The sequence below is a fragment of the Terrapene carolina genome, unplaced genomic scaffold, assembly GCF_002925995.2.
Source record: "Terrapene carolina triunguis isolate 2854851 unplaced genomic scaffold, T_m_triunguis-2.0 Scaffold234, whole genome shotgun sequence".
In the NCBI taxonomy this organism is placed as follows: domain Eukaryota; kingdom Metazoa; phylum Chordata; order Testudines; family Emydidae; genus Terrapene; species Terrapene triunguis.
This window is the reverse complement of record NW_020664585.1, coordinates 5,982,294-6,009,611: the sequence shown is the minus strand read 5'-3', so window position 1 is coordinate 6,009,611 and position 27,318 is coordinate 5,982,294. Positions and strand designations below refer to the sequence as shown.

General features: G+C 38.9%; 1 protein-coding gene across 1 annotated transcript; it reads right to left on the bottom strand.

Moving 5' to 3' along the window:
• Window positions 1-918: 918 nt before the first annotated feature.
• PPTC7 (PTC7 protein phosphatase homolog) lies at window positions 919-27,318 on the bottom strand. The gene is made up of 6 exons (XM_024196221.3): window positions 27,076-27,318; window positions 13,791-13,970; window positions 10,469-10,667; window positions 7,487-7,610; window positions 6,094-6,223; window positions 919-4,600 (listed from the first exon to the last, which is right to left on the bottom strand). Exons 1-6 carry the CDS (start codon window positions 27,275-27,277, stop codon window positions 4,542-4,544), a joined length of 894 nt encoding a protein of 297 aa, XP_024051989.1. The 5' UTR covers window positions 27,278-27,318; the 3' UTR covers window positions 919-4,541.

Below are 27,318 nucleotides of genomic sequence, written 5' to 3'. Positions count from 1 at the left end.
ACAAGATGCAGTGAATTAAAAAAGTTTCATTTTAGAACTTAGTAATTCTTCACCCGCCAAAAAACCAAAGAAATCAGAACGAGTTTGGTTGTTTGATCCTGGTAACTGTCTGTTACCCACAGCAACCTATTAAACAGTAGTCAGACTTCGCCATTGTCATTCTTTGCTCAAGATTGCTTCACTGAATGAGAAAGGACATAGGACTGCCTTTTCAATACATCAAAAGAATAACTCCATTTGACTTGTACTTTGATTGAGGGTGGGGGTTTGTGTAGTTTCTTAGAATGCATCTTTACCAAATGCCAAAAGTAATGAACATTTGCCAGTATACAGTCCTTATGTACACGTTTTGGAATACAATTGGTTCTCTGGGACTGTTTGGCAAAGCTGAGTGGACCTCTTCTGTATTACCATAAATATGGTTAATTTAGTCACTCTAAGAGAAATGTCTGGTGCCATTCATTTGAGTGAGAGAGAACAGAGCATTGTAGTTTATGTTGTAATATAGGACTCAGGAGATTTCAGAACAAACAGCTCTTTCATGCACATATGGAACACAGTTTTAAAAAGTTGGCTTTTAGGTAAGCCAAATGACTTGGTAGAGGGCTGTTCACAACTATGTTGGAAAGATTATTAAGTGGTGGTTCTTTAAGGTGCAGATATCGCAAAGGTTAGGCTTTCAGCAATGTAAGAAACGCGTTCTTTGAACTTGCCTATCAGCATGTAATGCAAACCAGCATTATCTTCAGAAGGATGTTACATCTCTTGATTATAGGATTGCTATTGCTTGTATAGGTGACTCACTATTGAAGAGGATTTAATAAGTGAAAATGAAGTCTAGAACAATGGAACATGTGAAAAATAAAACATTTTATAGACACACACTCCAAAGCTGAGACTCAGTGGCTGGGCTCCTCTGCAACACACAATAGGGCTCTTATTGCATAAATGGAAAATAAGTTTGAAGTCAGTTACTTTAAAACCATGTTAGTATAAATACTATATTTATTAAATATCTTTACAGTTCATTTAAATGTATTTACAGAACTATTCCTGCATACTTCAGACATCCACTTCCCATAATTGCCTCTTAGGTAAGTATAGGTAAAATGATAGTCTAACACAAAAGCATCCTCATTAGATACAGACTCAGATTTGTTTCGTTATCTCAGCTATCTTTGTCAGAAACTACCACACACAGTCAACTTCTACACATTCATAGTCTGGTTTTCCACTGAGAAGTTACCTATTACCAAGAGATATGAATTCCAATTACAAAATACTTACATCATCTTTGCTACACGTTCACACACCCCGTCAGATAGTTTTGTTATTATCCAGTCTGGTCCCAAATTCTAGATAGTTTTTCCCATTCCTTCTTTATGGATGCACAGGTAACAACTCTTAAATGAAACTGGATGTTGTAGCTCTCCCAAAGATAGCTATTAATGGGACAAGGAACCAGGAACATTTCAAACCCTCCAAAAGAGTATTATCCTAGGCCTCTCTCACCTGCAGACACCCAGCTCCTGCAACTGCTGTTGCATTACTTGTTGTGATAGGTTACAGGTATACAAAGCTGTTCCATCTTTTCAGATTACTGTTCCCCACCAAACAACTGTTGATACAGAGCAAACCCTCTCCAGCTGGTGAAAGCTTGTTCACCTTTCATGTTTCCAACTCAAATGAATAGAAATGTCTTTCCTGTGTGTCCCTCTCATGATAAAATTACAATAACCTAATTCCTAGGAAGGATTACTGCTTCATGCATCATTTTAAGGTTACTTTAAATACACGGGTCCTGTCATTTCCTTTTCTGTAAATATTTATTGTGCGCAGACAGCTTAAATTCATAGGAAGAAATTAGGTTCTGATATGTTTAGAGTGCACATCTTAAAACAGAAAAACAAAATTCTCAAGCATGTGATAAAAATATTAACTCTTTATAATACAGTATTGCTTTAACAGATGGAAAAAGCTATAAACTTTGCTGGTCTTTGGTGTGTCCAGTGAGGGATAAATTTACAAATTGTAAATTAAAATCCAAATTTGTTCTTTATAAAAAAAAGATCTATGACGCAAATGGCTTTATATATACTATTTGACTAAAAACTGCATTAACATAAAAACAAGATTTAGAATCAGACCCATTAGGTGAGACAGTTCAGCCACTAACAGGACAGCTGAATTTCTATGACCTAGGATTCCAGACCCTGGATCAGTAGAGGCAGAGCACAGTGACAACTGAGCTTAGGGGACTCACTTATCTGATCCACATACATACCCTAATTTGTAGTTTTAGAAAATAGTGAACAGGGAGGGCTGAGCAGGATTATACAGTGAGGAAACAGTCCAGCTCTACAGGGGCATAATATCAGAGTAAGTTCAAGAATAGGGAAAGATAGTAATTGATCAAGTCTGCTCTAACAAGGAATTGTGACAGTAAATACTGGAGAATTTAGTGTAGAGAATGTCCAGATTTGAGAGACATTCCTCAAACACTAGAAATGAAGCCCTGTACCGCAGCATGAATACATTCCTTCCACCAACGTGTACCTAGATACAGCTTGCTCAAATTTTAAAAATTAAAGGGACTGCAAACAGTTTGTGCTAAGTTGTCTGCCACTCACTGTTACTTTTTTGTATATTGTATATACAAAATAAAAAAAGTAACACTAAGATTTTCTTCATTAGTATAATCCTTCCCATATCCCCACCAAACTACTACTATTTTGGCCAAGTTAGGGTAGTTAAGGCATTTTGACAAGTAGTTAAAGGTGATTTAAAATGTATCTAACATTAGGTCAATTTATGACTAGCAGATAAATTACTGAACAGCTTCCAAATTAATCACTCATTCTCAAATGAAATGCCTGTTACAAGCATGAGGCATTAAAATATAGTAAAATGACATGTACATGGTACATGTTAAGTGATTTTAAATAAAATAAAAGCTTGACATACCATTATGCAAATATACAGTACAACTCCACCAAAAAAAAAATTCTTTTAACAATTTGACATTTCCTCAAAAACTTAACAGTTTTAATACAATGAACCAGGTAGTAAAATCTCCTTTCAGATAAGGAGAGATTCCTTACTGACCAAGTTTAACTGCACTCATCTAAACATCGTTACCTGACTTTTATATAAAACATGGCTTTAATTTATTTCTAAGTACTTTTCTACCAGCAAAAAAAGTTAATGAAAAACTGACCAAAAATATATATGATCTTTATAGCTATCAGCTTTTATGCACCTCAGAAAGAGAGCTTGCAGAAATTGGGGAAACAATTGCGAGCTACTAAAATTCATAAGGAAATGCTATATTGCAAAGTGGCTATTAAATAATTGTAAACATCATGAAGGTTCATTCTGAAAACCCTAAATATCAGTTACTGAAATGTAAATTTTGCTAGTTACTAGTTAACTATTTTCCATTTGTATACTTACTGCTGCTGCCGCCACAGCATAAGCAGAGGTGCACATTTGAGTCAGCATGACAATCAAATTAATTTGGTACAGATTCTATTTTATACAAAGCAAGAATGGCAATATTAACACAAACTATGCCTAGTTAACAGTAAAGTTCTCTGCAAACAAAAGCAAGGAAGTTCAGAACTGAGGATTATCTGTTCTTAATGCAACCCATCATTCTTAGATATTGCAGCATACATGGCATGTCACCACACGCTGATCAGAGACAGATTAAGGATATGATGCTAAACCTCAACTTTGAATATTCTGGCTTTTGTGAATTTGAGTTACAACTTAACATATTAATAAACCTTTTTTAAACAAAAAGTTCCCCTCTGCCAAAAAACATCCAGAGATACCAGGCTCCATTATGGACGAATTATTTGCAAAAATCTTTCATGTATAAGCTCACGATTAAGCACCTGAAATCACAAAACACTTGTGCATCCATACAGCTCAAACTAATTTTGTTTTTTCAAATTTTGTACTAGAAAAAGGCTAAGGCTGACACCATGTATGCCAAGAGCAAAATGTTTACAGCAGCTATAAACCCCTTGAAAATTGGAGTTTATATATAAACAAAACCTCACCTATCACTAACAAGACTATGTTTATGAAAGTATGCTTTGTAACATCTCCTTTGCTGGAGAATGGCTGATTCTAGCAGAATAGTAATACACCCTCTTGTGGAGGGTTTATCAATTTTATTTATTAAATCTAGTTTTGAATTGTAACCAATCAATATCAATCATTTGAAACTAGTCACATTTTAGAAGTAGTAACCATATGGATCTGGTTTCCCCCACCTTGTGAATGATTACTAAGTTTTGAAAGACAAGCTTCATGCCTTAAGTTTCTTCATTTCTTGCTGGCAGACGAAGACCAGTGTACTACAATAGTGGTTCTTAAAGGATCTCAATTGTGTCATAAGAGGCAACAGGCTTGAGTAACTGGCCATTGAGATCAGCTGCAAAGAAAGAAAGCGATCCTGCCAGCAGGAAACAGTACACACAAAGCTAGAAACTCCAGAATAATGAAAAACAGACATTGACATTTTAGGCAAATCAGTCTGTATATTCAGCTACTATAGAAAGAAGGACGGTGATGTCATCTGGCTTTCCCCCTGTAATGCAAGAAAATCAGATGTTTTAATCTGAAGAGCAAATCAGGAAACTACATAATGAAATAAGGCATGGATAGTTTGATGAAACAATTCTACATGGAGGTTTTGGGGGTTCTTTTTGGTTAAGAAACTAATCAAGATTCAAAATTAGTAATATGTTTAGACACATGCATCTAAAAGCCTCTAACTCCTCTACTTCCTTTTCCAAAGTAACTGATGGCATCAGAGATACCGATAAGAAAAGCACTTTCCTATATACTATTTTAAGCATTAGTGAGAACCTTCAGCATTGTTTTTAACAGGTAAGTGGAAAGCCTATTTTCAAATTATCTTTTAAAAGAATTTTCTTCCCCCCTCCAAGTCTGGACATATATTAAAATCTGATTCAGTACATCACTGAACTCAGACCTAGTAAATCACTCAAAAATAAGGAATGTCTTTAGATACCTCCCCTTAAAGAAGATTGTTATTCACATTTGAAAAGCAGCTGAGTGAGTTTAATAGTCTTTGAAAAACTTTTATAATTTTGTAGTGCATGTATTTGCAGTAACAAAATGACTTGTATTCTACAAAATGCAGGTGTATACACACCCACATGATATACTGCAAGGATCTCAGAGGGCTACTGATCTATTTTGCTAATGCAAGATACTACCAAACTCTTCAACTGCAAAACCCATTAAAAAGGATTGTGGGTTGTGGTGCTGTAAGAATGCAGTGTAAGGTTCTGGTGAAGTTACTCTGTGAAGTGGTATTTTGTTACACAAACTCCCATTAAGCCTGTGGATACAAAGGACCAGCAGTCACAAGGGAAGCAGCGAATGATTGTGCTCTGCACAGCTAGCAATAAATTCTCTGGCTTGCAGGAGTTAAGATTAGAGATTCACACCCACAAGGCAGATGGAATGATGAGAGAGGCACACAGGCTAACAGCCCCCCAACAATAGGAGGGGGTTTCAATGGGCCCTGAAGGCAGCCTTGCCCACTACATTAGGAAGACTTTTTCCTTTCTTTAAAGTGAATTATTAAATGGAACCCTCAGGACTGCCAGGTGTACTAGAGACCTCTCCAGAGAATGGAAGAGGAGGATCACAGAGGGCAAAGGGACTGAACAATGTCAGATGAACGGGGAGCATTCTGCAAACAGACTACTAAAATAAAAACAAGAGTTATTATATGTATTCTGGTAATGCCTATAGAAGAGTTTACAATCTAATCAGACCAGAGGATGGGAGGGAAAATAAAGAGGGGAGACATGCTATGCCCAAGGCCACACAACAGGTCAACGGTAGAGCCAAAAACAGAATACAGGTCTGACTATTTCATCTATGTCCTATGCACTGGATCACACTACCTCCCAATTATGACTGGCATCCTTCTTTCCCAGAACATACCTAAGATCACTTACTATTCAGGAACTCTGGCATGCATCCAACAAAGGAACTGCATCTGACACCATCAGATTTATGTTACCCAAGAGAAGGAAATCTTACCTCTCACATTCAATCCATTGTCACATGCAAACTGTGCAAAAGGTGACATGTACGTGGGGTCATATGCCAGTTCGTGAGCTTGCTCAGCAATGCTTCTTGCTGTCTGTTGTATACTCTCATAATTAGAATTCTAAATTGATGGAAGAACAAGTTATTCTTACAAGAGCAACCCACCACAGGAATTTTATTCAGGCACATACACATTATTGGAATATTGATACAATTAACATGACGTGAAAATAAACATCTTTCTGTTGCAAGTTAGATAGTAGGTATAAATAATATATGGAGATATACCTATCTCGTAGAGCTGGAAGGGATCCTGAAAGGTCATCGAGTCCAGCCCCCTGCCTTCACTAGCAGGACCAAGTACTGATTTTGCCCCAGATCCCTAAGTGGCCCCCTCAATGATTGAACTCACAACCCTGGGTTTAGTAGGCCAATGCTCAAACCACTGAGCTATCCGTCCCTGTCTTTGTAGACAGTGGTCATTTAAGTCTGACAAAGGACAATTTTCTGAGCATATCTGAATTTCCCTAACAGTTTGGGGAGTGAACAGGCTTTGACAATTCTTAACTCAATTTTCCATCATAACCCACATTTCTATTTGCAGTCTTACCCAAATGTGCCAATAGGTGGAGCTCACGTTTCCCCTGCATATCCATTCTAGACTAAGAATATGTTGTTTTAAAAGTGTTAGCAGATAATGGTCAACCCTAGGCACCCCTCCAACACATTTTTCAAGGTGTTGAACCCTGTCTAGTACACCTTTAAAAAAAAAAAAAAAAAACCCACAATACCTAACCTAGCCATAGCTTTAGACTGAAATGGAGCCTTTCAGATTTGAATGCTGTTTGGAAAAAAGGATGAAAGATGAGAGATTTCTGGTGGAAAATAATGAGAATTTCTCCTGTTACCCACAAAAGAGCAAAATTTCAAGCAAGCGTTTAGACAATTCCTAGAGCATCTCCGACTCACTTTGTCTACAAGGCAGCCACTTACTTTCTGTCTACCAACAACTTTCAGTAATTTATCTCAGGGATAAGATCCTATCAGCAGACAAGCCTCTTTTGAAACCACAAAATGAAAGGCCACTGAAAAGTTAATATGCAGGATAATATCAAAATAGCTTCCTCAAGGATGTTACACAGGTTTATACTAGTTTTTATACTCCATTTTCAGCTTTTACAGCTGAATTGTATTGTATTTTCAAGCCCAACAATCCTGTCACCCCAGATAAAGTTGTTTAATACAATGGTGTTCTGATTCATTCGTTATGTAAAAAAGCCATTCTTGGAACATTTAAGAGGCAGTAACAACTTTTGCCCATTATTCATATTATAGATGAGTTATAGTATCGAAATTCAACGGCACACACTTCATTTTCGGTTACCTTCAGCTTTTTTAGCTCCTGAAGAATCATATAGTCAGGCATGTTATCAAAAAGTCCATCTGTTGCTGTCAGAATAATGTCTCCTAGCTGAACATCAAAAGTAGTACTGTCAGCAGCATCCGGGCTGTGAAAAGAACACCACCATGTCAAAGAAATGGACATTAGCTTATGCTAATGGTACCAAATCCTGTTCAATTACAGCATCAATAGGTTTTGCAATTCACGGACGTTATGAAATCTGTTTTCTGGAAAAATACAGCAGTGTAGTTTGTCATGAAAGCCAGTATAACAGAAGTATAATCACAAATAGGTGGCATCTGAAACACTACACCAGAGAATTGCACTGAAAATGCCTGATTGGGATAGTTCTTCAGTCTAATATATTTTGCAAGTATATCTCCATTGTAACCATCAGGCCTTACTGCAGTTTGAAGTTTCCTTCTCATTCCCACTTAAATATGTAGAACAAGGCTATAACCGAAAGGCTAATTTAAGATTGAAATGGCAAGCCTGCTTACTGATACACCTTTTATCAAGAAGGATCCCAAAGTATTTCAGACTATTTAGGTACATCACCAACAGTGGGCAGTAGCCAGATAGTCCACTGGTGCATAATACACAGGAGAAAGTATTTATTTTGGCATAGACAAGATCCTGCCGGGAGATTTTTGGATAAAAAAATGCATAGCACACCATAGAAGGATGCAGGGTTGTGATTTAAACTTGTAGTTTCAGAAAGGTTAGCATTTCAAAATTAGAGTTTTAGGTCACTTGACTCACACTTGGATAGAACCAGTTTAACATTAAGCTTAGTCGATAGAAGAAAAATACTGAGATTTACTCTGACTTTTAATTACCTTTGCAATTAATGTTAAGAGTGCAACAGACTAGGTGACTCGATATAACCATGAGTCAGAGTGGAAGTGTGGGCATCTTAAAAGCTGATCATCTCACACTTTCCTTATTTCATGACGACTCAGTCTTTGTTTTTCTAATTTCCAAGAATGTTATTCTTGATAGCTACTTTTGTCTTTTCATGTAATGGACTCTACTTTTGCAGATACCTAGATTTCACTCAAGAACTATTAGAACAATGTACAGTTACTGTGCAATAAAGAAGACTTTTAAAGTGCACGGATTTCAAATTCCTATGACAGCTCTCCTCCCTTCACTCTTTGTATACTTTCCTATAATTAAAGCCATACACAAAGAACAATCAGTAGTTGGAACTATTTCCAAACATCCTCAAAAGAATTTTTTTGGTATTAAAAGTTATAAAGCCCAAACCTTGCCCAATTTGGAGTCTACAACCTCAGAACAAGAACTTCAGATTCATACTGCATTCCCTGGACACAGCTCTATCACTTTCTATAGTCAGGATTAAAAAAAAATAAATAAAAAGAAAAGAAAAAGAGAGAGCACTTTAATGAGTCTATAATCTTTGATTTAAGAAATGTAACTTGTACAATGTTTATATAAAATAATTACCGAATAAGTCAAGAAAAAGCATTTCCTTTATTACAAAAATAGCCCAAGGACAGACATTAGACAAGGAGGTATGTCTTGCATTTTGTGTTTTAGGGTTCACTAGTGAAGTTTCATTAGTTTAGAAAAATTATTAGCCAGCAGTGAAATACAGATTGCTTTGAAATCATGTCCTCTGCTAGTCCTCTGTTTTGAAATGACTTCGTTTCTATTGGACAGAGTGTACTTCTGTAACATTCCCATCTCTGAGCTCGGAGTTCTGCCAAAAGGGAGTTTTGCTCATTTTGATTGAACAGAGTGTGCTGCTGGAAACTTAACTGTACTGAAATGCAAGCTGCAGTCACATGCTTCCCTGCTCTGTTCCTCAAGTATTCACTACCTCACTGCCTGGCTATGTAAGTTAGTGTATTCCCAATCAGTCCCAAACGATGCATGGGGGTTGGGAAGGAAAACCCGCAATAAAATGAGGCACCATTGCAGTATACAACAACCTGAACACACTGTATTTGACTTAAGTCAAATGGGAAGAAGAAAAAAAAAAGTGTTATACATTAGGCCAGCTTTGCTAGCTAGTTGTGCACTGTGTGTTATAACTATGTCAATCTTTATTTGCATCTCACTGCAGATATGTTGCAGCCAGATGCCTGGCAGTTACTTTTCCATGCTTCAATATTCTTCCAGATAATGACATAATATGTACTTTCCATAGGTTCCATAAAGTAATTCTCCTATTTTAGTTTAAAATAAATAAATAAAGCTTACTATAGCATAACATATTTTATGCCATCTTCCCTGACCCTAGATGGGCTACAAAAAAAAAAAAAAAAAAAAAAAAAAAATGAAGAAAAGAAAACGCACCAAATACTGAATCATTAGTAGGCCAATATTAACTTGCATTTGAGGCTCCTACAAATGCTGCTAAATAAAGAGGCAGCAGCCAAAAGCTATTTGCAATTGCAATAATGTTAAGAGCTCAACTTAAATTGCAGAAGCAATCGAATTTATCATGAAGGTTACTACAACCTGAATTTTTCCTGTTGTGTCTAGATATTGCAGCACATGACAGGTGAAGTCTTTTCTAGGAACTAGACATAAAGTGGACACATTTATGGTGTACAATGTACAGAAACAGGTATATTTATATTTTCATCAGAACAGTTCCATAATACACAAGTCCCTGTGAGGATATCAGAAACGCTTTATATTCAGTGTGCACCTAACTTTACAGAAAGTAATCACTCGCATGTAATCAAGATCATTGCTACCCCGAGCAGAGATTAGACCATGGCAACAGCCTATAAGATTTGATAAATTCAAGCCTGAGAAATGCTTACACTACCTTGAAGAAGAACAGGTGGGGAAGGGGATTCGCCTTTCAAAGGGGAGCATTATTAAAAGCCTGTGTGTGAAGTTTCAGTACAAAAACCAGAACCGTGAACCCTTGGGAAGAAAATCTCAAGTTCTTGATCCATGTTTCTGATTAATTCCCCATCTCACCTATCACTTAAGACGACTCCCTCTGCTTCTGGTGGAGCTATTGACAGCTGGAATGGAGTGTTGAAGTAATGTTGCTGCTCATCAGACCGATGTACTACTTCTCCTCCTCTGACTACCAGAAATCCAGAATCTCCTAAGTTTGCTGTATGTAAACGATGACTTGTTCTGTCCAAAACTACTATGCAAGCTGTACTGCTTCCTAGGGGGGAAAAAAATAATTAATTAGATCAACTGGAGATAGACTAGAAGTAGCAGCATATACATTATAGGATCTATCTATTCAACAGATTTTCTTCTTAGGCCAGCTGTTAGATTACCTATCATTGTTGGCAAAAAACAAAAGTAAATACCCGTTAATACAAAACAAAGTGAATATGCATTAAGAGTAGGAACAAAGCACTGAGATTACTGCAATCATTTCCAACCCCAGCTACAGATTTGTATCATTATATTGTGCTGCTGCATTCCAGTACATTTCCTATTACAAAATATTTAGGTGTTGCTATGTCAGCAGAGTCTCCTATAGGAGGCTTATTTTACAGGCAGTACCACTCAAACTAAATAATGAAACTCTGATTAGTGTGAAAGTATTAGTAGCAGGATTCTGTAGCACTTACACTATGCTAGGTGTTGTCCACATGCTTTCATTCACTACTATAAATAATTTGTAAAAAGTAAATAGATTAATGAAAGTGGTCAGTAGACATTGTTCCAGTAATGGTGGCAGAGCAACGAACGTGCTCCTTTTTCCTTTTAAGACAAAAAACTTAGACTGGCTCCGAAGGAGGTCTAGATTTTAAGAGGAATGTATGGTATATTAATATAATTCATTCAGAAATAAGTGCATTGCTTTAAAGCTCAAGAAATTAGCTCCAATATTTAAACAAGTGCGAGAAGGCACTGTTAGCTGCTTAGACACTTTATAGCTGGCTGATCAACATCCTGACAACTGGGAAAGTTTCTGTAACATTTACAACAGCATATGCCAAGTTTTTAAACTAGGACTATCAGAAGTTCATTCAAACATTAATCACTTGTTCTGTAACTGATAGTTTTGCAATTGTCTTCAGTATTTATCTCTGCGGGGGGGGTCTTAAAGAAAGTTCTTGTCTTGTTTTTGGTATATTAACTTCCTACTAAATTTCCTTTTGTGAAACACTTTTGTAATTACCATTCTAGATGGATTAAAATGTAGAATAAGAAGGGGAGGAATTGAAACATCCCTGATAATTTCAGAAATATTCCACTCATGCTGAGGGCATTGTAGAGTTTTCATTCATTCCAATGTAGCATCTGCGACTGGTTGCTCATGGTGACAGTAGATAAACCACAGCAAATATTATATTGGAAAAGGGCCAACACTGTCCAGGTCCTTCAGAGAGAAGGAAATACACTGACTTCCTTAAAGAGGGTGGTAATTCTAACTAGAAAAACCAAATCTTTCCTAAAGAATGTGAAGTACAACTGAAGCTAAAGTGTGCTCTCACACTATTAGAAACCATCTCCAGCAGACGTGCTGATACCATACATTAGTGAAAAATCGGAATTTTCCACTAGAAGACATTTCAAAGCACAGCTGCGTTTTTGATAGACCCTGGCGTTTACAGTGAGCTAGACTCAGGATCCAGACCTTTTATTTACCACACGGCCATTAACTCTTCTACCTTTGACAGAGGTCTTTGTTGCAATTGAAGAGCAATGAAGTCCTAACTCTTGGGTTCATATAGGACCCTGATTCCCCCAAACCTTAGAGAAGGACAAGTAAAAATCATGTCAGCTTAAAAGAAAACAAGCTCAGCAAAAACTCACTTTACACTTACAAAAAGTAGACTGTTAGACTCCAGAATTAAGAAACTAACGGAGTCCAAAACAGAATGGACAAAATAGCACTGCAACACAAATATTGTGCCTGGAATAACTTCAGTTTTCCTCCCTCTCCCTTATTATTTCATGTCCAAGTATTTGCAGGATTCTGCACTGAGGAAACCAGCATCAGGCCACAAGCACAAGCAAGGAAAGATAGTTCATACTTTGGTGTTCTTAAGCAGAGGAACTACTGCAAGATACGACATAAAAAGATCGGGGGGGTAGGGGGGGGTTAAAGAATAAAAACATGGAGAATAATTCCCACCACAAGTGACTCTTTACAGTGCTTTGAAGGGAAGAAAGAGCAGGAAAAAAGACTGAGGTTCATTAGTTTCATATTCTAACTTAACAGGTACTGTAACTAGAAATCCATGTGTGGAATGCAGATCTTGTGACAACATATGCGGCTCTTGAGAATTTGAAAGGTCAAGCAGCACAAAGTTGCCTCCCTCTATAAAAGGGCTGCTAGAACTCATTACCAGTGGTCCACCTTGTAGATCACTTGTTTACTTTGATTGTTTTGTACAAACAGCCCCAGTATAGTTAAACACAAACCCACCGAAGGAACTACTAAACAGTGCTATTCTTAAGTGACAAGGTCATTTCTGGGGTTTGTACCCATTCTTTACATGTATAATAAAAAGTGAACATCTGTTTCTGAGCTCAGCAAACTCTAGCTAAATATAGTTTACATAGAGCTCTTTTGGCAAAGAAGTTTAAGGTCAGGTGAGAAGCATGTGAGTGAGGCAGAGTAACTCGCTCTTGGTCTGAAAGGTTGTAAGTGTCCCCTTAGTGTTCTGTTTTCAAGGTTGCCTATTCAGAGCCAAATTCTGCCTTCATGTCCACTCATAATTCTCATTGCTTTCCAAGGGAGTTAATGTACATATCCAAAGGCATACTAGGTGCACAACATTTAAACCATTATTTCTAGCCTATTTCTTTAGCTGTGCTTCATATAATCTCTTCCCACAAAGAAAAGGACATACAGTAGGATACCAATGACTGTACAGCACAAGCCATTTAGCGTACAGTCCCTTTCAATGACATTCAGTGAAGTCTAAAACCCACAGTGCACAGGAAGCTCAAAAGTAGCAGTAAGGCAAGGAGGCCCAGTAACCAGAGTATCCTGTTACTATCTTCAGAAAAATATGGGTTCAGGCTGAGCTTGGTCACAAAACTACAAACTCCTAAAAGGTTTCAAATTGAGAATGAGTTTGTTGAACATATAGTGAGTAGCTGACTTCAGTAGGAACTTATTTTGTATCCATTCTGCAAGATGCTCACAAGACACACTGGGTTACAGACCTGCAATTTCATTTCACGTTTTCCTTTTTAAATTAAAAAGCTGGCCCTGGTTTGTCGTGCTGGTGTACTAAGTTTAAACATTAAAATCATTTTGAATCTACAAATCTGTGTCTAGAGGACATGCACAATGAACAATATTTGCTGCTCTTACCAAGCAAAGGTACTTTGTTCTGCAGCAGCTCACAATAACTTGTGGTAAGAATTCCAACAGGATTGCTTGGTATGAACCGTCCTTCTTTTACTAAACGTTCGCATGTTCGCATTAGCGTCCCTGAGAACTGAGAAGGGTCAACCCCATAGTCTCTCCAGCCGCCTACACCATCTGCTACCCCTAAAAAGAGGGGAAAACACAATTTACTGTTAATAAAACAAAAGTTTCAAACAGTTTGATATTCATTTCATTCTAGCATATATACATAGAAGGTCCAATAGCTAAAACACACACCACAGTTTGCTAACCATATTTCTGTATTAAACATTTTTTTCCCAAATAGTTATTTACAATTTTACTATGACATGAGATGACAGAGATATTCTAACAGAATATTGTTAGAGACCTGGAAGGGAATTTTTGGTTTTAAAGGAGTACACATATTTAAGTGAACTTCCAATGTTAGCTGTGGGGTAAAGGTCCAGACACATCTGACAGCTAGTAAAACAGATTAAAAGTCTAAAGCTAAAAAAAAAAAAAAAATACAACTTAGAATGATGTTCTGTGAAGAGACTGACTTTGCTATAAGATAGATTTCTTGGCTAGTTAAGTAGCTTTTCAGGGATACAAATTACACTTCCATCCCTCCCTCTGTGTGGGCTAATGAAAGTGTTGGGGAAGAAAAAGCGTAAAGAAGATTTTAAATAGAACAGAAATGAAGATAATGCAGAGAAACTCCCTCCCCATCCAATATCGCCAGATAGGTGTTCTTTTGCTGCTCATTCACGGTGAGGTGGTCCCTTTTGTGAGTGGCAATTTTTGTAGAAAGTAAATTTCCATTAACAAAAAAATAAAGTGTTTGAAGAAAGGCTTCCAAATGTGAACTATTCAAATCAATGCAATGTTGTGTTCTACACCAGCAGAAAGAGCACTCCGGCGCTTCTGTTGTTGCTTACACCTTTAACCACGCAAGAGAGTTAAAGCACACTAGGGCTCACTGTAGCTATTCAGAACAGCGTTGAATCGACCGTGAATCAGGTCAGTTTCACTCTGATAAAGCTTCCCCAAGCTTTGAGCAGCAGCAGAGGCAAGTGCTAAAGCAGGGGTAGGCAACCTATGGCACCCGTGCCAAAGGTGGCACACAAGCTGATTTTCAGTGGCACTCACACTGCCCGGGTCTTGGCCACCGGTCTGGGGGGTTCTGCATTTTAATTTAATTTTAAATGAAGCTTCTTAAACATTTTTAAAACCTTATTTACTTTACATACAACAATAGTTTAGTTATATATTATAGACTTATAGAAAGAGACCTTCTAAAAAGGTTAAAATGTATTACTGGCACGCGAACCTTAAATTAGAGTGAATAAATGAAGACTTGGCACACCACTTCTGAAAGGTTGCCGACCCCTGTGCTAAAGCTATAGCACAGTGGAGCAGGAAGCTGGAGAGGGGGGAAATTAGCACAGTCCCTCACTACTAGCAGCAGTCTGGAGTCTCTGGGATGTGAAAGTGAGGAGAGAGAATGTTCCTTTTCTCTCTCCTAGTAGGAATAGGAAGTAGGGGGAGGAAAGTTCAAGGCACCTATTAGCCAGAGGCTACAAGAGATGAACCTCTGAACTGGATCCAATGAGGACTCTAGTAAAGACCCCACCATCCTAACTTTTTCCAAAAAGTCTGCAGGGCTGTGCATTCCCTGACAGTGCCACACTTCTTCCCTTTTCTGTATTATCTTTGGTAAGTTTAGTCCTTTGGCCATTAGGTGCACGGTAAATTTACAATTCCTATGGCAGAAGGGGTGCATGGACAGTGGCAGTGGGGGAGATAGTGACCAAAAGTAGAGTAGGGAGGGGTTGTTTATTTATTTTGCAAGGGGAGTGGGAGAGAAAAATATAAGGGAGCAGATAAGGTATTCATAGTAAGGAAACAAGGGGATGCAAGGGGTGAGGGAGAGAAGGAAAAAAGTGAAGCCCAGAAGGGACAGGTAGAACAAGGGAGACTTTAAAAAAAAAAAAAAAAAAAAAAAAGATGTAATAACTAAATAGCAGATTGACAACATTACAAACACAACCGATTTACTCCTTCAAATTACTATCCAAGGCTACCAGCCACCCTATAAGTGCTGAGCAAAAACGTTTCAAGACTTGTTTTAAAGTGACAGGGCAGTAAAAGATTAAGATAAATCACAATCAAAAAGGAAGTTATAATAGAATTAAACTACTACAAAAGAAAGTTGAGCTACAATAGTTTATAAGGTATGACTGGCTCACCTGACCACATAGTGATTTTAAAGCTTTTAAATGATAGCAGTGTGGTGGTTTGTTAACAGCTAATGCTAAAGTGCTGTCTGTTCGGCTAAAATATTTGTACAGTCTTTCACAGTCTGTTCTTAATGCTAACACCACTGCATTCAAATATTGTCTGAGGGACATATTAAGATAGATTGCAGATACCCAATAAGAAAAATAATCCTATTTGAAAATATTTCCATTATTTAATTTGGTGGATCTGTCTGATCTTCAGCATGTAAGTCATAATTTGAAGGAATATTCTGTATTGTATGGTATTTTGGGGAAAAAATGAAGCTATTATTCATGATACTGCATGATGAGTCACTCTTTCAGAGCATGCTTAAGTAAAAGACGTATTTTGGAAAAAGGATAGAACTAACCTCTAGTTGAGTGAAAATTTAAACCGTAAAATGCAATTTGTTCATCTACAAATGCTCTTCACATAGGATGCCATTTGAAATCAAAATGGAAGATTTAGAGTTGACCTTGGCATGAACTACATAATCCAACAGCAGGTTAGAGCCAGATTCTGTATAGCTCATCAACATTAATCAGATTTTTCCCCAAAATAGTGCACAACCTTTTAGACACCTGCTTTGTGGAGGGGTTTTTTTGTTGTTGTTTTAAAGTACACTATGCAGTAGCCAAACCCGACTCTTAAAATCTCTGAACAGAAAAAACACAGAAGATCATCTGTCTAAGAACTTGGAGCAGAGCTCACCAGAAAGAATCCCAGGAAACCCCTCTTCTAGCTCCTTCAAAAACAGCCTCTCCACAAGAGGCATAAATTCAGGTTAACAATAGATTAACTCTTGTTTCTGGTGCCAGTTAAACAAGTCAACCCTAAAGACTCCAGTGAAATACTCTGAAATATTCCTATGATGGAGAGGGTTGAGGATATCAATAGATCAGTTTCCTTAACGGTGATGGCATCCAACTTAAAATTCTGACCAGCTACAGATTTATCAAGACATTTAGTTTATTATTCCAGAATCAAAGACTATTGATTAGGTTCTGTTGTTTAAGGGCAGTAATTTTAGTGCTTGTCAAGATCCTGATAGTACAAGCTTCCCAAACTGGACCACCTGTGTGCCTCAACTTTGCCCTACAAGGACTATTAGGAATGAGGATAACTCACTCCCCCCATCTCATTTAGTTCTTTGCCTCTCTCTTCTAAGACACTAGCAAGGGGACCAAAGGTAGCAGTGGACATCTGTGTTCTCTGGAAAGAGGACAGATCATCAGCTCATTTAATGCAAGTCAAACAGCCATTATATAGTAACATCTGCAATGTACAGTAACAACCTGAGCAGTTTCTGACCTGCACTAAAAGGTTCTTAATTCCTAGTCCCTGGCTTTAGCAGGCCAATGCTCAAACCACTGAGCTATCCCTCCCCCCCCTTAAGACAACTTCAGATGCTACCGATATATAAACAAGACTTACTTGTAGGAGTATAATAGCACATCAACTCAGATTTCACTGAAATAAAATTCAGAACTAATCTACTGGTACTTCTTATGTTGCTGCTGAGGAATCAGAATGTGCTGTACTGATTTATACTATCCTTGTTTACCTTGCTTTCACCTTGGACACAGAACATGAATACAAAAAGATCATCAAAACCGTAGTTGTCTTGAGTTAACAGCATAGTTAAACTTCAGTTTACTTACTACTTCCATCATATTTCATAACATGCAATGTCCTCAAACCCTGAACACCCATATAACACAGTAATTGGTTAAGTTTTAAAGTTTAAAATGTTGCTTAAGTGACAGAAGAATTACTAAATTTAAGTTCTTTGAAACCTTTGACTTTGTCAGTATATTCAGTAAAAGTCAGAACACCTACAGACGCACATTTCCTTGGACATATGTATTACTCTATTTTCAAAAGTATGCAAAAGGTTAAGTCAGGGCTTCTGTATAGGAGAACATAAATCATGGCAAAAGGGAATAACGTCAGCAGGTAAAGAAAAACATGTGAAGGGCAAGATTCCCTGGATTACAGCTTCTCCTACAGCATTCATTTATGGGAGTTATCCTGCTAAACTAGAGTTACTGCCAAATTACAGACTGCATGTGCACCAGTTACTGTGAAGCTGGCTTCATCCAACCTCTTCATGAGTACATCAAGGACCCTCAGAAGTCTCAGAGCAAAGCATGAAGCAAGTCAGGCTGCAGTGCTAAACCCAAGGGAATCAAAATGTGGCAAATACCACTTGAAGTTATTAAATCTTCAGCATACTGGATAACAAACTTCAGCAATAGTTATAAATTAACTGGAGGGGAAAACAACAAACATACAAAGCTAACAACGGATGGGTTAGTTGTGCACATTCCTCCCCTCCACATACTCAGCCAACATATATAAGATACTTTAAAAACCATTGTGACCCCAAATCCCCCTCGATTACAACTGGCAAAAGTTCTCTATTCTGTAACAGCAACTGCTATCAGGCCTGACAAACTCACCACACCCAATGTATTGCTGTCATAGTATTTATCTATAAAGAATCTTGTGTGAGCTCTCAAATGAAAACCAGGATCGCGCTGGTCATTAATATCATAGTGGCACCTTAGAGACTAACAAATTTATTAGGGCATAAGCTTTTGTGGGCTAGAACCCACCTCATCAGATGCATGCAGTGGAAAATACAGTAGCAAGTATATATACACAGCACATGAAAAGATGGGAGTTGTCTTACCAAGTGGAAGGTCAGTCTAACGAGACAATTCAATTAACAGTAGGATGCCAAGGGAGGAAAAATCACTTTTGTAGTGGTAATGAGAGTGGCCCATTTCAAACAGTTGACAAGAAGGTGTGAGTAACAGTAGGGGGAAATTAGGTTTTGTAATGACCCAACCACTCTCAGTCTTTATTCAGGCCTAACTTAATGGTGACCAGTTTGCAAATTAATTCCAGTTCTGCAGTTTCACATTGGAGTCAATGCCCCTCTGCCATGCACACTGGCCAAACCGGAGTGGTTTTTTTCCTTCCTTTATACCTGCTACTGTATTTTCCACTCCATGCATCTGATGAGGTGGGTTCTAGCCCACGAAAGCTTATGCCCAAATAAATTTGTTAGTCTCTAAGGTGCCACAAGGACTCCTCGTTGTTTTTGCTGATATAGACTAACACGGCTACCACTCTGAAACCTATTAATATCATTGTGAAATGTATGTACAGATTTTAAAAAGTATGTCTATATACTGAAAATATGTCCTTATAGTTTATATCAATGTGTTACTCCCCAGCAGAAGTGAAGAACTGGTTTTGCCAGACAAAGGAATGTATATTCACGTTTGCCTAGGTTCCTATGTAGATTAAGCTTTGTAAGCCAAACACAATGGCAGCTACATTTTCCTTTCAAGTCAATCCAAGGATAGGAAGACAACTTGGAGCCAGCACACTGGAGAACAAACAGGGAGTCTGGGGTCAAAACAATGAGTTTGGGGAAACAAGAAGCAAACACACCATTCTGGTATCCATTTACTGAGGAAACTCCTTGTAGGGCATAGGGATATTCATGAAAACTTGAATCCTGGTTTTGACTGAAAACCAGCAGCTTTGTCAAAGACTGAATCCTTGGGAGAAAATCCATTTTATAGAATAGGAAATTTAACCATTAATAAGCATAGATCTACAATTGCATTTTATGTTTTGTTTTATATGTGTAACCAGTTGTTGTTTCTACTCATTCTCTCTCAGTGCTGTGATGTTGTAAAGGACCTGATCCACAGTTGTACTAGTCAAACTGTGGATACACTTCTCACTTTGTGGAAAGCTTAGTTGGTAATTATCGGGAGTGTCCAGTGACAAAAGCTGGATACTGCAGGGAGCACTCTAAAGACTCAAGGGTTGATGTGTACCTAGCACTTGCCTGTACAGAGAGGGTGAGATGTGGGGGGACCTGGAAGTCAGTGCATGCGGGGCCAAAGGCTAGTGGTTTCAGGGAGCTGAATCACATCAGGCATAGAAAAGACTGCTTCATGCTAAGGGCAAGTAGTGGCAAGGTGCGTCACAAACTGGACAGGGGGACTGAGGTGAATTTATATCCCATTTAGGTCAATTTTCCATGCAAGACCAGATCTAGCTCTCAAACTCAGTGGCAACATTTTTACTAACTTCAACAGCAGAGCTGGGATCAGTGTAATAGCCAAGTAGGAGGCCATTTTTGGGGGGGTGGGACAGGAGAGAGTGGGACTTTCCAAATGCTTAACACAAACTTGTCATTTGAGGAACTGCTTATCAACAGATTTAAAAGTTACAGGAACACAGTGAAGTCTTGTCTACACTAGGGAAGTTTTGCAAGAGTTTCCCAGCATAGCTAACACTAGTTCAGCATCACAGTGTTGAGCAATATTGGGAGTTCTTGTGTACCTGGACTACCAGCTGCTGCTGGCATTGGAAGCATTGTCATCTATCCCTGCACAGAACAGATCTAATTGACCCAGTATTTAAAACGCTGTCGCCTGTCTACACTAAGGCTCCCAATATTGCTAACAAGTGCAGATGAAATAGTGTAAACAACAGTGGGATATTTTTGCAAAGTTTCACCAGCATAGACAAGGCTTGACCTTTGCCTACTGTGTTCAATTTTGCTTCTTGTTTCCTTGCACAGAATTGACAGAACAGTGTTCTCCCTTCAGGCAGCCACACTCATGCCTTGGGTATGCAAGGAAAGTTGCATATTATTCATGAGTGTCAATAGTGGGTGTGGCTGAACATGCGTCTAACTGTAAGCACAGGCCAACAAATCATGTTCAACACCGTTACAGAAACTGTGGTTAAGAAAAAGACCAAATAAAAGCTGTTTTTGCTGAAGATGTATGAATCATGTTTCCAAAAGGCTACATTCAAGCAGTATTTAAGAGTTCTGTTGACATATCCATTATCCATCAGAGAAAAGGGTCTGCTAGAAGCCGTATTCCCTGACATACCGACAAAGAAACTATCTTATTGACAAGACAATATTTGTTTAGCTCATTCTTCATATATTAAGTAAAAATGTTACACCTAATTCATGGGTCTACAACTTTTAATTTATGTGTTTGTTTATTTTTAAACACAACCACTAACCTCCCTGGATTACACTCAATGTACTGAACTAGGCATGCCATTGGTCTGATCCAGCACAAGTTTCTCTGAACAATGTCTTCAGAAACAAAAATCTTTTAACATTGCCTTCTATGCCCTTCTGGCATCAGATACAGAACACACTCCCGTTCTCATCTACCAAAATAGTTTGACACTATCTTGATCATTTTCGCAGATCCTCCATTGTTCGCTTTCCCTTGGGCCTTTTTCCTGCCCAGTAAAGTGACTGACACGAAGTGGGGTTTTTTTTAAACCTACCTACCTACAGTAGTATGTTACAGTGTAAAAAAGAAAATGGAAAGTGGGACTACCTTGTACCTAGACAGACTGCTGCCACATTCAGTTTCAAATACAGCATTAGTCACTAAAGTTCTAACTAACTACACTACATTCTCCCACGCTCTAGATTTTAAGCAGAGGGAATAGTTGCCAAATTTGAATTTTACACTGGACAGTAATGCCCTGCTCTGGGCCAGCATTTGGAAGCCTCGGCAGCCATGAAATTGGCAATGATCACATGAAAACTATGGATAGCAGCAGCATGCAATGGAAATACTCATGAAGGTACCAGAAACAGAGGTCAGGGATAGTAATAGAAATTGGCTTCTTTTCGCCAAGGAAATCCCAGAAAAGAAAACAGTGAAGAGGAGTCTGAATTGGTGAGTTTGTTCTCCCTTCCAGTCAGGGAGTAAGGTATCTGTTAAACTTGCAGCCAATCAGTTCTTGGTTAACAGGAAAGATAAAGCCTCAAGAACACTGGTAGTAATTCCAGTCCCATCCCATCCCCTTTACCAACTGCTGCAAGATGAGTGTGACATGACTTTTCATCAGGGTTTTGCCCTGGATCTTGCTATGAAAGATTGGCATATACTTCAGTAGTCTCTGACTTCTAGGAAACTAGTAATTTTTTCAAGCTTTGAACTACACAGCACACATGAAACAGTGATGACCAGCATTTTTGTATTTCATAGAATATCAGGGTTGGAAGGGACCTCAGGAGGTCATCTAGTCCAACCCCCTGCTCAAATCAAGACCTAATCCCCAACTAAATCATCCCAGCCAGGGCTATGTCAAGCCTGACCTTAAAAACCTCTAAGGAAGGAGATTCCACCACCTCCCTAGGTAACCCATTCCAGTGCTTCACCACCCTCCTAGTGAAAAAGTTTTTCTTAATATCCAACCTAAACCTCCCCCACTGCAGCTTGAGACCATTACTCCTTGTTCTATCACCTGGTACCCCTGAAAACAGTCTAGATCCACCCTCTTTGGAACCCCCTTTCAGGTAGTTGAAAGCAGCTATCAAATCCCTCCTCATTCTTCTCTTCTGCAGACTAAATAAGCCCAGTTCTCTCAGCCTCTCCTCATAAGTCATGTGCTCCAGCCCCCTAAGAATTTTTGTTGCCCTCTGCTGGACTCTTTCCAATTTTTCCACATCCTTCTTGTAGTGTGGGGCCCAAAACTGGACACAATACTCCAGATGAGGCCTCACCGATGCCGAATAGAGGGGAATGATCATGTCCCTTGATCTGCTGGCAATGCTCCTATTTGAACAGTTCTATGCTAAAAAACAACAAAACTGTCTGACCTTTTCGCTATTAAAGAGAGGAAAAAATGTGTAGCCTCTTTGATGTTAGTCAACTCTTTTTTGACCCAAGAAAGAATAAATCCCAAGTACCCATGCAAATTTTCCACTGAATGGGAGTGGCTCCACACCCACATTCAGCCCCACTCAGGCTTGCTCTTCATAAACTACTCTGCCAAAGTATCTGGCAGACTTTTGTCACTGAGTGACTAATAGGAAAAATCAAATCTAAATGGAAAAAAGACTTTGCAGTTGAAGGATAAATGTAAACAGTCCAAATATATTTATATAGGCTATGTCTACACTACAGACCTTAGAGCTGCACAGCTGTAGTGCTGCATCGCTGTAAGGTCTCCTGTGTAGCCACTCTATGCTGACAGGAGAGCGCTCTCCCATTGGCATAATTAAACCACCCCTAACAAGTGCTGGTGCTTCTGTCAGTGAAACTTATGTCAATCAGGGGTGTGTTTTTTATCCCCAACCAAAGTGCTAGTATTCTGCTCTACTATAATACTAAATGTACAAGGCTCTTCATTAAACAAATTAATGAGAAACTAGCTCTAAAGATTTTGAAAACAGGAGACCAAAATAAAAAAAAACAAAGCAACACTTCAAATGCAAGAGGGTTTGGAGACATAGGAAGAGTTTACAGAAGAGAATTTTAAGGAAAGAAAAGATGCCAAGTGGACAAGAGGTGGGAGACCAAGACAAAAAAAGGAGACAGGATTGGGAGGAGCACAGGAGGAAGAGAGGAGGTCAATACGAAGAGTGATCAGACAACTAACATAGTTAACATCAGTGTAAATAGCATGGGATCTGAGGCTAAAATAGGAAAACGAACAAGTTAACTTGTCCAAGGAATTCTTATACGTCTTCAAGTCAGCAGGGCTGAATACATCCTAGAATACTTACGGAACTGGCTGAAGAGATTTCTGAGCCATTAGTAATTACCTCAGAGAACTCATTGAAGACAGGAGATACACCAGAGGACTGGAAAAGGGAAAATATTGTACCTATCTACAAAAAGGGAAATAAGGACAACCCAGGGAATTGTAAACCAGTCAGCTTAATTTCAGTACCCAGAAAGATAATGAAGCAAATAACAAAACAATCAAATCTGGAAGCGCTTAGAAACAAATAAGGTAATAAGTGACAGTCAACATGGATTCGTGAAAAACAAATCATGTCAAACCAACCTACCATCCTTCTTTGACAGGGTAACAATCCTTGTGAATGGGGCAAAGCAGTAGAAGTGATACATCTCTATTTTAAAGCTTTTTATACTGTCTCACATGACCGTCTCAAACTAGAAAAATATAGCTTAGATGAACCTACTATAATGTGGTGCACAACTAGCTGGAAAGGAGTTATCGATGATTCATAGTCAAGCTGGAAGGGCATATTGAATAGGGTCCTGCAGAGATCTGTCCTGGGTCTGGTCTAGTCAGTATCTTCATGTATGATTTAGATAATGGCATAGAGAGTACACTTATAAAGTTTGCAGATGATACCAAACTGGAAGGGACTGCAAGCGTTTTTAAAGACATAATTGGAATTCACAATGGTCTGGACAAACTGGAGAAATGGTCTAAATAGGATGAAATTCAATACAGACAAATGCTACACTTTGTACAAAGTACAATCAATTACACAAATACAAAATGACTACCTAGGAAGTACCACTGGAGGAAAGGATCTGGGGATTATAGTGGATCACAAACTAAATATGAGTTAATATAATACCGCTGGGGAAAAAACAAGTAAATAACATTCTGGGATGTGTTAGCAGGAGTGTTGTAAACAAGACCCGAGAAGAAATTCTTCCACTTTACTCAGCATTGATAAGGCCTCAACTGGAGTATTATGTCTAGTTCTGGGCATTACACTTCAGGAAAGATGTGGACAAATTGGAGAAAGTCCAGAGGACAGCAACAAAAATTATTAAAGGTCTAGAAAACATGACCTACAAGGAAAGATTGAAAAAAATTGGGTTTGTTTAGTCTGGAGAAGAGAAGACCAAGAGGGGACATGAAAACGGTCTTCAAGCACATAAAATATTGTTATAAAAAAATAAAAAAAGGGTGATGGTGATAAATTGTTCTCCTTAACCACTGAGGACAGGACAAATAGTAATGGGCTTAAAATAAAACTTCCTAACTGTAAAGGTAGTTAAGCTCTGGAACAAATTGTCTAGGAAGGTCATGAAATCTCTGTCATTGCAGCTTTTTAAGAACAGGTTAGACAAACACCTGCCAGGGATGGTCTAGATCAGGGGTAGGCAACCTATGGCACACGTGCCGCCATCGGCACGCGAGCTGATCTTCAGTGGCACTCGCACTGCCTGGGTCCTGGCCACCAGTCCGGGGGCCTCTGCATTTTAATTTAATTTTAAATGAAGCTTCTTAAACATCTTAAAAACCTTATTTACTTTACATACAATAGTTTAGTTATATATTATAGACTTATAGAAAGAGACCTTCTAAAAACATTAAAATGTATTACTGGCATGCAAAACCTTAAATTAGAGTGAATAAATGAAGACTCAGCACACCACTTCTGAAAGGCTGCCGACCCCTGGACTAGATAATATTTAGTCATGCCTCAGTGCAGATGATCTATCAAGGTCCCTTCCAGTCCTATATTGCCATGATTTAAAGCAATATGGATTGAGATATAAGGATGAATTTTTATGTCATCTAGAATTATATTGGGTTCTGATGTCCGCAGAGCATAAAGTAATTTTGAAGTTATTGGTACATTTTAATGTTAGAAAAGCAATAAAAAGCCAATTAAGATGGCTTCTTCTATAAATTCTATTAGTCTGCCAGTAATTTTCTGTTTCGCTTTCCTATTTAGTATATTTGAATTTGAATAATAATTCTCCTTCTGCCTGACCCTGCAGCGAAGTTACAATCCTGTGACTGTCGTCATGTTGCCATGAAAATTAATGCAAAGAAACTCGGCATTGTAATTCTCTGCTGAGTCCAGCAGGAAGGCAAGATGGGCTGGGAAAAGAGCCGCACACAAATATGATATGGCTACCAATTATGGTACCAAAAAAAATATTGAAGAGTCAGTAGATCCACTAAGTGGAAAATGCCACCTTCTTTTCACCTTCCCTCCCCCTCCCATGCACAGAGTCCACCTATTTGAAAAACAAGTTCCCCAGGTGCTTCATTTCTGGGGAGACTGATCACTGAACGTTCAGTCATCCATCAGCACTGGACTTGTACTGAACTTTAAAAAACAGCCAATATGGGTCACAGATACAGCAGTCTGACAGCTACTTGTAATGGGGGGGAAGGGGGAAGAGAAGAAGAGAAGAGAGGGAAAGACTCAGACCCAGTGGAAAAGATGCAGAGTACTGAACACACGGATCAGATTTCCATGTCTCCCGGACAGCCACAGCATCATCCACAGCTCCCTTCAAGGTGAACAGAAACATTGTTTCCTATCACCAAGTTATATACTTTTCTGAAATAATGTCTCCGTCATATTCAAGTAATCAAGTTACCACAGAAGCTCCACATTCTGAAGTACTGCCAATATCACAAAGTCATGACATATTCCAACACAAGCCCACTGTTATGGTCTAATCAAAAAAGGCTGGAACTCCATTAAGATCTTTTTAGTACTATAAAGTTATGGTGCAAAGCTGGTTCAATTGCTGAGAAGCTCAACCCCTGAACTTTGATTAAAATTCAACCTCAACGATGTCTGAAAAAGATCATGCGCCCCCACAATATTACTATTTACAGACTGACAGCAATTATCCAGACTTATTCACTGCTCGTGAGGACATCTGAATCAGAGTAGTCCTGTGTATAAATCAAAACGGTACTGGGTAACCAAGGTAAACCGGGTGCTGAAAGTGAAATCTGACATTTGAAACCAGTCTCAATGTCACTTTGCCTTTCAACTGACAAGGGCATCGTGTGCATTGAAAATAGGAAGTGTCTGTTTCAATGACCTTTTCTGTTAAAGTTATTTACCACACTTAAGTTTTAACCACTTAAACAAGGAGCACTGCGTGAACAGTTGCCTTTCTGCTTTTCACAGACATCAGGCCTTGCAATTACAGGTAAGATACCAAAGGCTGGGCCTAACCACCCAGCAGTCAGTCCACCACTTCTCCAAGGCCTTGTCTGGGCTAGGAACGGCCCCTCCATGGAAGCACGGCTTGGCAACGGCCTTTCCTTTTGACATGTCTGGGGGGCCGTGTCTCTGGGGCAAGTGACCCGCACATGGGCTGTGCCAAAGGCGGCCCCTTGCAGGCAGTGGGGAGGGAGGGAGGCCGGGCGCAGCGTGAGCACTTACCGAGCACATCGGCGGACCGGTGCCTGGCCACGAAGCAGGCGTCATCCCCATAGCACATGCCTTTCTTGAGGATGCCCTTGCGGAAGTCTTTGCCGAAGCCGCAGCTGGCGGTCACCAGGCTGTAATCGCGGGAGTCCGTCTGCGAGAGCCCGCCCAGGACTGCCCGGGCCACCAGCCTGCCATAGGACAGCACCGAGAACATGGCGCGGGCCGCCCGGCAGCCGGCACGAGGGGAACCTCAGC